Below are 13706 nucleotides of genomic sequence, written 5' to 3' on the forward strand. Positions count from 1 at the left end.
CCTTTAACCAGGGTGGTTTCCTCAATAACTTTATTGAAGTATCACACAATACTCGCTTGCAGTCCTTGCAACTGCCCATGCGCAGAGTCCCCAGCGGCGCTGTGGCTAATGAAGAATAATAAATCATGAAAGGTTTTTCAGGTACAGCCGAGAGAGTGTGTAAGAGGAGAGGGAGTGAGAGAATGGGTGAGCAAGAGAGAGAGAGCGGGAGACGCAGCCTGCCCTTCGCCTTAGAGCACAGACAGATCGAGTCCCCGCAGCATTGAAAGTAGTCGACTGTCACCTTTATCTCATAATCAAATTCAGCAAGAATCGGGATAAAGGTTAACGAGCGAGATCGTCGTTCTGGAACCGGCACGAAGAGAAGAGAGAAGAAACTTCTGCACTCGTTTTAAAAGTGTGCGCAAAAACAAACTCACCAAAGGCATCAGCTTCCGCACGAGACAAACGCACGGTATTTTGTAAAGGCGGAGGAAAATTTCTGCAGAGCGTTTTGGCAAGAGTTGACGTGATCTTTGAAGGAGTTTACCGACAGGTTGCATGGCTTACTGGTGCTCGACGCACGTCTCTAGCCACGGCGCGCGACGGAGCGAGCAGGAGATCGTTCTCTCAGACCACTAGATGAGCTATCAAGAGACTTGGTGCATCATCCTCCTCTTCACGTTCGTTGCAACGCCAGAGACTTGAGATTTCCGCGCAGCGACTGGGCTTGAACTCCAGTCGAAGAACAAGAAGAAGGCGGAGTCTTAAGTTATTAAAAGGAACTCGCCGAGGCTCGGTAGCAAACATGATGATGATGTCTCTGAACAGCAAGCAGGCGTTCGCCATGCCCCACACCAGTCTGGCCGAGGCCAAATACTCCAGTTTGCATTCTGCGTCCTCTTCTTCCACTTTGACTTCCAACGCGCCCTCGTCCTCCTGCTCGTCGTCCAGACACAGCAGCACGATCAGCAGCGGCGGTTCGGAGGCGATGCGCCGAGCATGTCTCCCAACCCCACCGGTACGTATTCTGCATAATCACCGCTTAAAGGCACATTTTGACAGCCCACTTTTTCTGCTTGATGTTTTTTTCATGTCTGCACAGCAAATCACCCAACACCTCCATTTTTCCCTCCCAACTTATGTATTCAGCCGGGTTTGCCTTTCGTATTAATTTTTATGACCTGGGATGTTGCATGTGTCTTGTTTTGTGTGTTCTTTTTTAAGATTTCTTTCTTTTTTTTACATGCTGGAAATGTTTTAAAAGCACGGAGTGGAGCGCGAATTCCCTGCTGACAGTTATGTGTGCATTCTATTTGCAATTGCAGAGCAATATATTCGGCGGATTGGATGAGAGTTTGTTGGCCCGCGCGGAAGCTCTGGCGGCGGTGGATATAGTCTCGCAGACCAAAAGCCATCATCACCCTCCTCATCACAGCCCCTTCAAGCCGGACGCAACCTACCACACCATGAACACGCTTCCGTGCACCTCGTCGTCCTCCTCGTCGTCATCCGTGCCCATCTCGCACCCTTCAGCTCTGGCGAGCCATCACCACCACCACCACCATCACCACCACCACCAGCCGCACCAGGCACTGGAGGGCGACCTGCTGGACCACATCACCCCAGGACTGGCACTTGCTGGAGCCATGGCCGGGCCAGACGGCTCGGTGGTCTCCACGCCTACGCACCCAGCTCACATGGCAGGCATGAACCACATGCACCAAGCTGCCATCAACATGGCTCACGCCCATGGGCTTCCATCCCACATGAGCTGCATGAGCGACGTGGATGCAGATCCCAGGGACTTGGAGGCATTCGCTGAGCGCTTTAAACAGCGTCGGATCAAACTTGGCGTGACCCAAGCGGATGTAGGGTCAGCGCTGGCCAACCTGAAGATTCCCGGCGTAGGCTCTTTAAGCCAGAGTACCATCTGCCGGTTTGAATCGCTCACGTTGTCCCACAACAACATGATCGCCCTGAAGCCCATCCTGCAAGCTTGGCTGGAGGAGGCTGAAAAGTCGCACCGGGAGAAACTCAACAAACCCGAGCTCTTCAACGGGGCCGAGAAGAAGAGGAAGCGGACCTCCATCGCGGCCCCCGAGAAAAGGTCCCTCGAAGCTTATTTCGCTATTCAGCCGCGTCCGTCCTCAGAGAAAATCGCAGCAATCGCAGAGAAGCTGGACCTCAAAAAGAACGTAGTGCGGGTTTGGTTTTGCAACCAGAGGCAGAAACAAAAACGCATGAAATACTCGGCCTGCGTCTAGCTCGACCAGAAGACCAACGCGACGTGTCGAGAGACTCCTAAAACTGTTTAGAGACGATTTGTAAAATATTTCTTATCTCACACCTTTTTCAATCATCAATAACTTGTACATTGAACCAGAATTTCATGATATTCAAAAGAGACATTTGAAAATCACTGTCACGTATTACGCAAAGGGGATGTGGAATCATTTAAAGGATCGTTTGACTGATCAAGTAAGACCATTCGTTTTTCCTCACTTATTCTAGCACACTTTCTATATCAGAGGAGCAAGACTCTTTAAACCTCAATCAGACAGCCTGCCTGACGCTGAATAGCGTATTTTAGTCGTTTACCAGAAAGTGTTCTGTATCACAACACCAGAAATTATTCTAAACTGAGAGGGGGACAAATACTTCAGGTCAAAAGGGTGACAGTGTCTTGTCAGTGTTTTTCTTTTGTAATATTTCTTTCTCAGCATGTCACGTTTCAATCTGGTGTTAATTCAGGGTTCGTTAGATAAAAAAAAGAAAACAAAAAGAAAAAGAAAAAGAAAAAGAAAAGAGGACATCACGAATTATGTCCAAGAACGATTCTGCAACATTATTAGATAATAACCAAACAGCACCTTGTAAATTATTGATTTAGCTGTTACATGCATAATTTTGTCTGTCGTCTTCTTAATTCCTCTTCTGTGATTTTAATAATGATAACCCATAACCTACAATTAGGCAATGGGCGAGAAGAACATCCATATTTTTTCTTGTGAAGGCATATTTGCTATAACCGACCTCTTAGCTATTCAAACAAAACATATTGGACATAATGAACACGAAGAGAGTTTCAATTGTTTTTAGTAATGGTATTTGTTCAGCCAAATATCTGTTGCAATACGCCTGCGCTCTAACGTGGCTATGTTTCTTATGAACTATTTATCATGTGAGGTAATGTTTACTTCATTACATATTTATTGGGATTCCCTCCACGTTTTTGCTTGAGAAAATCATATTGAGACAACAAGGAAAACGTGGCCCTCTGCAAACGGGGAAACTGCTTGAAACAGGCCACACTTTTTTTTCGTTCTTCTAATGTTTCGAAAAGGCACAATCGAGAGATATATGAGAACATTTTCTTTGAAATTATTTTCATGTATGTTATCTGCTTATTTATTTGTATAAATAATACGCGTATAATTATGGAGTCGTTGCTTGTTAAATTCACCATGTTTAGTAATGTTTTCTTAATGAAAAAAAAACAACAACATTCACGTAAAATGTAAATATCTCATTTGGACATACACATACAATATCCGTACAGGTATTTGCTGTATTGCTGTTTTAGCTGCGGTAACTGTAATGTCTGTTGCTTTAGGTTTAATTGTCGGATCAATTCATTAATTTATTACATCAATGTATATTTAAGTTACTATTTGATAATTGAATTGAACTATGTGTTTCATTAAAGAACAACATTTTAACATTTTATTGAACGTTCTCAATGGATTCATTTATATCCAAAGGCCCAAACAGAGTTTTCAGACGTCTGACGTTTTCATGGACACATTTCATGGACTGTGTGTTAAATATAATCGAAACGTTTGTCTCCATCTTACATTGCTCATTGTGTGGATTACACGTGTCTTTAACACCAGTTTGCAGTTTTTCTTATTTCTCTTGCAAGATACAAACGGGTAATCTGATTAGATTAGTATTTTGCTGTTTGCCTTAAAAAGACGTCTTGACATCTTCTTGAGCTGTAGAGCTACGCTTGGTATTTTCACGAACGGCTTACTGCTGCTAGCATTCGCATCCCTTAGAAGCCTACCTGAGAGCAAATGCTAATATTCTATTAGAGTCTAATCATGAAGTCTATAGAGATCTGGGGAGGTCCCTCGAGCACAGCGCTGCCAGATGTCAGGCCGCCAGAAAAACACCTCGCCTGCCAACGTGCCGGGCTCCATTTAAATCCACAGTCGATGGTTCTCGTTCTTCTGCCGACATAGGCAGCCCTTTGAAGACTGACTCAGTTCACTGTTGGGCCGTATGAAAAATGATACAAATAATAAAAAAGAGATGGGAGTGTCATCTCAGTAGCAGTGCATGCCATGGCATTCTAGGCGTACCAATTGGTTTCAGCACCACGGACAGCCGCCTGAATAAAAGAGGTTTTTGCCATTGATGTTTCCTGACGATTTTCAAAGAGATTTAATAGATGAAGAATCCAATTTGCATTTCGTTTTGTTCTTTTGAAAAAAAAAAGAAAAAGAAAAAAAAAAAGAATGCACTATGATTTTTTTTATGTGTTTATTTCATTATTGTGATTTTAACAATATTGTTAAACACCTTTGATACATGATAAAGTACAATTTGCCACTGGGGAAATCGCTCGGAAATCATTTACTTAACATTTTTATTTTTTTTTTACCTGTAAAAATGCGTAATTAATGCCAAAACCGCGATGTTTTTAACTATATTGTTCTTTCCCAGGCCAATCAATTCCTTTGGATCCGCAATAACTTATATTAAGTGTAAAGCCTTATAGACATCATATCAGCATTCAGTTTATTACTTGGTGTCTTGGTTAACTTTAAGAAGCTCACTGACTGAATAGTCCCTAAAGTTCTCATCAGTTCTAACCTGCTTCAAAGGAGGAAATCAGTTATCCTAAACGAGCTGATCACTTAACACGATAATGTGAACGAATTATTAAATTACACATGGAATTATGAAAATCAGATAATTACATGCAATAAGTAAGTAATCATTAACTGGAGCTGTTAATTACAGTCGGTCGTGGAGGGCTGGACTTGGAGAGGCTCGTAGGAAATGGGAATTAATCTCGTTGCTTGACACTCATGGACCAAACGGCCAATCCCGAGCGAGCTACCCCCTACTTAACTTTCAGATAGGTGCAAAAATTATCGATCGAATAGGTTTTTTTTTTTTTTTTTTTTTTTTTTTTTACACAATTCATTCAGGAGGGAGACTAAACTATAGGAGCATGTAATGCATACACTGGTGCACTTAACTTCCAATATTTCCAAAGCAAAGCGAATGTGTCATTTTATTCTACCCTCCTTTAATGGACTGATCCAAGAGAGGGCACTGACCTGTTAGCGATATCGCATACATGTGATTCTCATGCTTTAAAAACCATGGTGGTCACACTGTTTTCCTTTGTTATAATTAGGTCTTCTATTTTCTTTCTCTTTCCCCTGAACATTTCCCCCCTTTCATAGGGATAGTGATGAAATTTTAATGAAGCCAGGGACTGTCGGTGCTCCGCCTGGGGACCTACGAATAGAATATTTTAACTGTACATTTACCCCAAGTGTCTGCCATCAAAGCACGTTAAGACAAACCACAGGCCTCTGACGTGTTGGGGCCCAATATTTAGTACTTGAACATTTATTGTATTGGCACTGATGTCCATTGTATTTATATATTTTCATTTTTATTCCCCAATTTATATATATATATATATATATATATATATATATATATATATATATATATATGCAATTATGCTATACCTGTGGAAAATATAAGGAATTATATGCGAAAATAAATAGTTTGAAACGGGATAGTTTCACAGATGTGTAATAATAATAAAACATCTTGATAAAAAAAAAAAAACATGCTACTACATGAACGAATAGACAAGTTCTGACTCAGACTCAGAGCTTGTCAGTCTCTCCCACACACACGTGTAAAATAAGGAAATATGGTGTTATGCACATATCTCATTAAATGGGAAAACCAATAACTGTGATAATGAGCGAGATACAAAATCTAGTATAATAAAACCCTAATACAGACCTTAATGCTTTGAAAATATTAATACATAATATTAGTGTAATAATAAAAATTAAAAAACAATACTACAGTGAGTAAAACTACTTCTAAAAAAAGTTATTAATAGATTTAGATTTAGTACAAGTCTGTCTCGTCTCACAATATTTAGCCTACCTGTTATCATAATTATGCCTGCCATATGCAAAAAAACAACGAAACGTCAATTATTTACACACTTGCAGACGTTTACAAGTTAAGTTTTATTGTAGTCTTTACATTGACCTTTATGTCTTTTGTATTGTTCACAACGCAGGGAAAAAATGTAAAGGGTAGACCTACCCAAATAAATATTTAAGAACACAATCTTGTGTATACAAAGTATTATAATATATATGTATGTAGCCTATATATAGACACACACATTTCAAAATGTAATGAAATATTTGCAAGTCGACACATCATTAGCCTGAGGCTTTATTTTGATAAAACCATGAATCTGATACGATCGATCAAACAGCTCAATAGCCAGATGTTGGGTTAGGTTTGTTTTAACAAAACATAAAACATATTAACAATAATTTCCCTTCCATAATTTCTGAAGCGATTCAAGTTTACGGTGCGTCAGGTGAACAAATGCAATTTTATAAAGCGCCCAATGTACAAATGCACACAATGACTGAACACCATCTCTATTTAAAACAAAATCAGTTTACTATCCTTATACGCTGTAAGTTCTCCACATAGATTGTGGCATACTGTTGAAATTTGTGTCTTCAAACGAGGCCTATGGTGATTAAATATTAAAGAGTCTAGGATGAGCCTGTGTGATTCTCGCCCAGTTCTGGTTTTCTTCCTGCTCGCCATGAAATTCATTTAGGCTTTAACGCACAGCACGTTGCGTTCGCCTATTCTCAGACGCTGTTGCGCCGTTCCAAATGAGCAAGTCGCAGTTAGATCGCGCATTTGGCAATAATGAGAAGGTGGTAGAGCTGTCTGCTGGATGTGTGTGTTCATTGAGGTTTGACAGCCGTGCTCCGCTGCAGATCTATTCATCATACCCGCAAGGACTCTCTCTCTCTCTCTCTCTCTCTCTCTCTCTCTCTCTCTCTCTCTCGCCCCTCTGTCCTCAGTTTATACAGAACAGAATCATTTACATAAAGTCCTTAAGGCAAATAACTGTTGGGGGCTCTAATTTATATCTGATCGAAAATTAGCCGTCATTATGCGCCCCATTAGCCGCGTCTTTAATGTGCTTCTAAGCACCATTTGTCAAGCAGCTTGTTAATATCCTTCAAGTCTTTAAAGTTGAGAGCTCATTAAAAGACTCTGTGCCCTAGTATTGATGCTATTTTATAAAATTCTGCAAAGCGTAAAGGGCCGTTTAAAAGTTTTCTCTTCCTCCTAATGATGTATGGTTTCCTGAGCATTACGCAGGATACACCATTGTTTCCAATCTGAAAGTTATGTTAGTGCACGCGCTGTAGTCAACAAGACAGGCATTTAGCAGGAAATCACATCTAATTTTTCGCATTGTTAAGTAAAATTATGAGGATATCACAAAATCATGTATGGCTAATTGTGTTCTGGCAGGTGAATTAAGTTCTAACACGCAATATAACCGACTTGAAGGTTTGCGAAAATTACCTAAATTAATCTACATCATCTATTGCATTCGTAAGTAATTACGAAAAACACAATTTAAACACATATATAATGCATTCTAAAAGTCGTGCCAATTCAATAGAATACATTTCGCACTGTACATTGTATATATTGTCTTTTATTTATCATACACGTAGGCTATATAAATAAAACTGTTAAAGGGTATACACTTACAAAAAGTATTCAGATAAGGCGATAAGAAATAGCTGACCTCCTAAAAAGTCACTGTATATTTCCACTATTGTCAATAGGTAATGTGTTCCTTATCATGATCTGTCGTCCATAATTAGGCATGTGCCGGGTGCTGTCTGCCCGTGGGTGAGATTTAACGGGTGCTTATTATTAGTTAAAAACTCGAGCGTCCCGTCGTTGCTTCCGTGAACTCCTCCAGGCTAAAGCAATAAAGCGAGTAATTAGAATGCTAAAGACAGATGTAAATAAAAGCAATGAGACAGCGGTGAGAGATGAGGCGCTGGGGTCAGGTTCTCATCAAAAACCCAGTTGGTGTGATGACACGACGCCCGGCCAAGCGCCAGAGGCCCGGGGCTACAGCGACAGACCACAGGCAGAATGTGCTAAATGACTTCGAACGAGTGCGCATAAAAACCTAGAACGTCTTTAAAGCATTTCTGACTATATTGCATTATGCATGCATGCAATGCACCCAACGAAACATTATATAAGCATTTGTGAAAAATCAGGCGTAGACTATATTAATGTATTTATCCCATTATTTTGTCTCTTTACTGCATTTCTTAGACTAGCTCGGAATCGTTCTAATCACTATAATAACGCTTTGTCACACTGAAAGTGAAAGGCGCAGATATGTAAATGTTGTCTTATTTTCCAAAATCACTTTCAAAATATTAAAATCATGCATTTTCCCAAAAATCTTAGGTATGTAAAAAAAAAAAAAAATGTTACTTTTATTGTTCCCAATAGACCAAACGCATTTCGCATCTTAAGCTTATAAAATGTATCTATTAAAATAAATAAATAAATACGTTTGTAATCTTTTCCTCTTGTTTTATGCTGTAATTCTATATTGTTGCACTTGTTATATTTCCGTGCATATCATTTAGATAGAAAAGACCACAGGTTGTTCAATTCCTTTTTCCAGTTAAATTTAGCGAGCTTTAATTCCTTCACATTATCATAGAGTCCCATTGTAATGTCACACCCTTAAGTGATGAAATTGTTTTAGACACTGGGGGTGTGTTTTATTCAAGCTAAGAGTGCAGAGATCTGGGCCAGTGAAGCAGACATAGAGAAAGAGAGAAGAAAGAAAGAGCTGCCCTGTTTAAAGAGCTTTCACTTTTCTGTCTTTTCCCTCTCTTCACTAATGAGATGTTCAGTAGAGGTTTACCTGGCTATCCATTAGTTGGGCTTTATTGTACCCCAGCCACCTCTCCCCTTGTTTTCTTTCACTGCTCACATCACTAATCACAGATGCTGGAAATGCTGACTACAGAATACGGAAGGAAAACACGCCACCATTCACTAACTGTAGCCTAAGGTACAACACTGCAGCCCTTTGTGGAAACTGGAACCGTCTCACTTAAAAGAGGTGTAAAATAATAATAATAATAATAATAATAATAATAATAATAATAATAATAATAATAATAATAATAATAATAATAATAATAATAATAATTCTTATTCTAAACCAGCAATGCAATTGTACACCCTTAAGAAGAATGGATTTAAACAGTATCAAATTAGGATTCTTCAGCTTGTTACAATAGCAGAACCCTTTCTAGTGCTAAATAGAAGCCTTTTTATGAGGTTCCATAACTAGGATAGCATGTACACACTATATAGAACCTTAATGGTGTTTTATATAGATAGATAGATAGATAGATAGATATATAGATAGATAGATAGATAGATAGATAGATAGATAGATAGATAGATAGATAGATAGATAGATATTTATGTATATATATATTTATATACATAATTTTGACTTATTAATATTATAAAAGCCCTCTATTTATCTGGTCGTATAATATTTTGTAACCACAAAAAAAGCAACAAAAACAAAACCATAGACATTGTGAATGGACAGTATGTGAGCCCTTCACAGTGTAAAAAAAAAAAAAAAAAAAAAATCTTGGCATAGCTTTAAATTTTGTGATCTGGCATGTTTATGCATAAATTATAATAAAAAAAACTCATCCAATATGGATTATGAATTCACTATGTGTGTCCCTTATTGGAGAAGAGAAGCATCCTTAACTGAACAGAACTGCTCACACTTGCTTGTTCTGTTATGAAAAAATAACTGAACAGAGAAAAAATTAGATTGGTAACAATTTATAATTTGAAACTTTATTTACAAGAGATTTTAAGAAGGATATCATGCACCTGTTGAGAGTGCGTTGACAATCAGTGTAATTGGATGGCTTTGAAATAAGTTTTTGACTGTTTAAAAATAAAGAAATAGATAAAATAAAATCTAAACAAAGAACCATTTGAGCATTAAAAGGTTCTTCAGGACAAAATGGATTTGACTGTTGCTATGTGTAAAGAACCTTTAAAGAAATTTTTACTATAGCAAATAGCTACTACAGAGCCCAACGCTCTTTGACAGGTGTTTGGGAACAAAAGGCTTGGAATGTAATCAGAAATAAACTAATCTTAATACTTGAGGCAGCTTATTATTGAGCTGGAATTACGTTTGTTTACTTACACAACAATGCAGGCTAACACTAAACACAACAAGGATTTGCCTACATTTTGCACACGATAGATTTAAGTGTATTTTGCATATAATATTAATTCATTATTTATTTGTATCATATATATATATATATATATATATATATATATATATATATATATATATATATATTTCTAACTTACAGTTAAATCAGGATATGTACTGGTGCGACATTTTACAGTTGTTAACGCTTATTAAATTTACATCAAGGATAGCTTAATAATTCCTAAATTACCCTCAGAGCATTGCTTTAAATATATACTACAATTAAACAAACTATGCAAACAATTATTATTTTTTTTGGTTCCATAAATACATTGCTTCATTGCAATATATCATCTAATGCTTTTCAAATTAGTCTTTTTAACACATCAAAAAGACGGGAAAAAAAAGTGAGTGAAAAGAGTGTTTTATACTGAATTACATCCTTGTAGCAGTAACGGTCTCCAAAGTATCTTTATAAAAGGCTGATTACTGTTAGAAATACATCAACTGATGGCTGCGGGCTACCAATGCTTGTGCTGCTGAGTTGTAGCAGGGACATTTTTGTGGTATCATGACATGTTTTGGAGCAGCTGACAATCAGGAATATTAATCATAAACATTTGGTATATTCTGTCTGTTTTTTACAAAAATGGTATTTGAGAATTAAAGTGTCGCTTTAAAGTCATTATTAAGTCATTTTATCTTCTGCAATACCACACTAACAATCTTCAAATGACGAAAAAAGATCATTTTGCCAAAGGACCATTACAGTTTGAAGCACTTGGCCCACTTCATAATGGGGGCCACAAATAATTTTTGCACTCTGGTGCAACATTGCCTTGTTTTGCTGTGAATTTGAGTCACATGAAGGGACACAAACAGCTGTAAACAACAGAGCAATCAGTGTCCCATCTGCTACTATGGCCCACTTACATGAACGTATGTCGCCACTTCTTTTACCCTGTGCCAAGCAAGTGCCTGAGGACACGAGTCCCCAAGAAAAGGACCCATTTTCCGCAGAAGAAAAATAAAGAAAGAAGAAGTTGTTAAGGCAAGAAAATGGCATGTAGGCAACTATCCTAGAGACATGCTCGTTTACAATTCTGTCTCATTGCCTCACGTACAATTAATGAATTAAACTGAGAAGTAAGTTAAATGAGAACATCTTCTGCATTTTTAATGTAAGATATGTGAACTTTGTTGTATTTGGCACTGTAAAATATATTTCTGAAAAAAAAATGACACTGTTTTAAGAGGAAGTGTTGGTAGCTTAGCAGTCAACAAGTCTAAGCTGGCAACACAAATACTGGAGGATTGAACAGTGTTACAATTGCAAACATACCATCATGCCTTTGAAAAAGACAACAAGGTGCTCCAGAGAGTCACTTTAAATATAAAGTCTCTTTATATTTATAAAGGATACATATATAATACGTGAGAAAACCATAATTCAAAAGCATAATAAATTACGTTTTTATGAATACAATTAAGCACCACTTTGTTATTGCTTCTCACAATAAACAGTACTTAATTTCAGGGCAGAAAAAACCCAGCAATCATTAATTATGAATTGGCAGGATGATACAATGAGCAACCCAAAGAAAAGTAATCTCTGCTCTCTCTATTACTTAAACAGAAGCGTCCGCTGGGAGAAGAGCAGTATAGCCCATGGGGCAAAGACACACAGTTCATCCGTTCCATTAGCCACTTTAGAATTTGCATTAAATTACTGACATTAGATATGTTTGTTACTGTTAATAAAGTGTCAATTTTAGATTATTAAGCTATCAGAGAACTGATGTATAAAGTCCGATAAGTTAGCATCAGTTAATGCATAGACTAACCATAAGTAATACAATTGTTACATTATATATTCACCTTTGTTCATAGGTTTAATAAAATAAAATAAAAAGCGAATAAAATGAATAAAAATGTAACTTTTCAATGTCATCTAATGTTAATAATATAAACAGATAAAGCTTTTAAATGTAATCATATATTTCTAAATGTTAAAATACACATTTTAAAATTAAAAAGTTTTTATCTTTGTTAGTTCAGATGAACTACTGTAGTTAACTAATGTTAAACCTTATTGTAAAGTGTAATTGAATTACCTGTTTAAACCTGTGTTAATGTTCACTGATTGTGTAATTAACTTGATTGTGAGATATTTGGTCAGAGATAATAACTGTTTAAAAAAGATGCTGTTGATAGTAAGCAGTTACAGTTTTTTTTTCTTCTGTATTGTGATGTAGAATGAAGAGTTATGGATTATCGAAAAAATAAAAATGTAGGATGGGGCTTGATTCTATGCATACGATACTGATTGGATTTTGATATGTGGGTATTGCATTAAAATGGGTTATAATGAATAAGAAACCAAATTTCCTTGATCTTTTGACATATAAGAGGTCATTGTACTATAAAAACATCTTGTAAGTTTCAAAACTCAAAACTTTCTTGTTAGTCTAAAAACAGCTTATATTGAAGCCAGTTTGCCACTTGTTGAATGTGCTTCTCTATGATGTAACAGTGTGGCTAAGCACCGCCCCCGCAGAAGAAGATCAAAGCCTGCTTCTACATCACTGCCTGTTCAGCCCCGCCCACTGAATTGTACATGTAGTGTAAATGACGAGAGTCGAACGCGTCTAAGCAGAAAACAAATGATAAAGATGGCTCTGGATACAACAAGATGCTGTGCAGTGCCAAGCTGTGGAAAAACAGTGTTTGTGTTGCCTTCATTGTGATCCCAGTGTTAGGAAAGAGTGAATAAACTTTATTTTTCTGTAAGACCTCTGTCTTTTGTTCACTTCATTTTACTGTGGATTCATTTACAAACATTATACAATTCAATGTGGGGTTTTCAGAAAGACTGAAACTGAAAAACAATGCTTTTTAAAACAACAGTGTTCACACAAATCCTACAAATCCTGTTTTATGCATGCCAGGCCAATAGTTGGCAGTGGCAGTTTGTAAAGAAAAACACATGCACACATAGTGCACACATACCTATAGACTGGTATGCACATAAACACGTAATGCACATGTGCAAGATGTCACCGTTTTCACAAATCTGTGTATTTTCAAAAACGTGCATTTTGATCTGGTTTTCAAAATCTTGTGTTTCAGATCCCAAAAACACTGTTGTGCTCATTGCACAAAAATGTGATCACAGTTGCCATTGTTCAGCAAATATTTAGTAAGCAGCTTAGTCATTTAAATTTTGTGAGTTTATACACCAATGGACACAACAATAGAACAGTGAGTATGTCATTCAATCATTTAATCAAGTGATTGTATCTAAAATGGTGATTCA

General features: G+C 37.4%; 1 protein-coding gene across 1 annotated transcript; it reads left to right on the top strand.

The window, feature by feature from the left end:
* The first annotated feature begins 262 nt into the window (after positions 1-262).
* Positions 263-3708, top strand: pou4f2 (POU class 4 homeobox 2). Its single transcript, XM_052547060.1, has 2 exons — positions 263-1000; positions 1308-3708. Exons 1-2 carry the CDS (start codon positions 788-790, stop codon positions 2244-2246), a joined length of 1152 nt encoding a protein of 383 aa, XP_052403020.1. The 5' UTR covers positions 263-787; the 3' UTR covers positions 2247-3708.
* The last annotated feature ends 9998 nt before the right edge of the window (positions 3709-13706 follow it).

The sequence above is a fragment of the Carassius gibelio genome, chromosome B1, assembly GCF_023724105.1.
Source record: "Carassius gibelio isolate Cgi1373 ecotype wild population from Czech Republic chromosome B1, carGib1.2-hapl.c, whole genome shotgun sequence".
Taxonomy (NCBI): Eukaryota; Metazoa; Chordata; class Actinopteri; order Cypriniformes; family Cyprinidae; genus Carassius; species Carassius gibelio.

Bases quoted from the DNA above. Each gene is read 5' to 3' on its own strand.
- pou4f2 (XM_052547060.1), top strand. From the start codon at position 788: ATGATGATGATGTCTCTGAACAGCAAGCAGGCGTTCGCCATGCCCCAC. The intron at 1,001-1,307 runs GTACGTATTCTG...TTGCAATTGCAG, and splicing joins CATGTCTCCCAACCCCACCG to AGCAATATATTCGGCGGATT.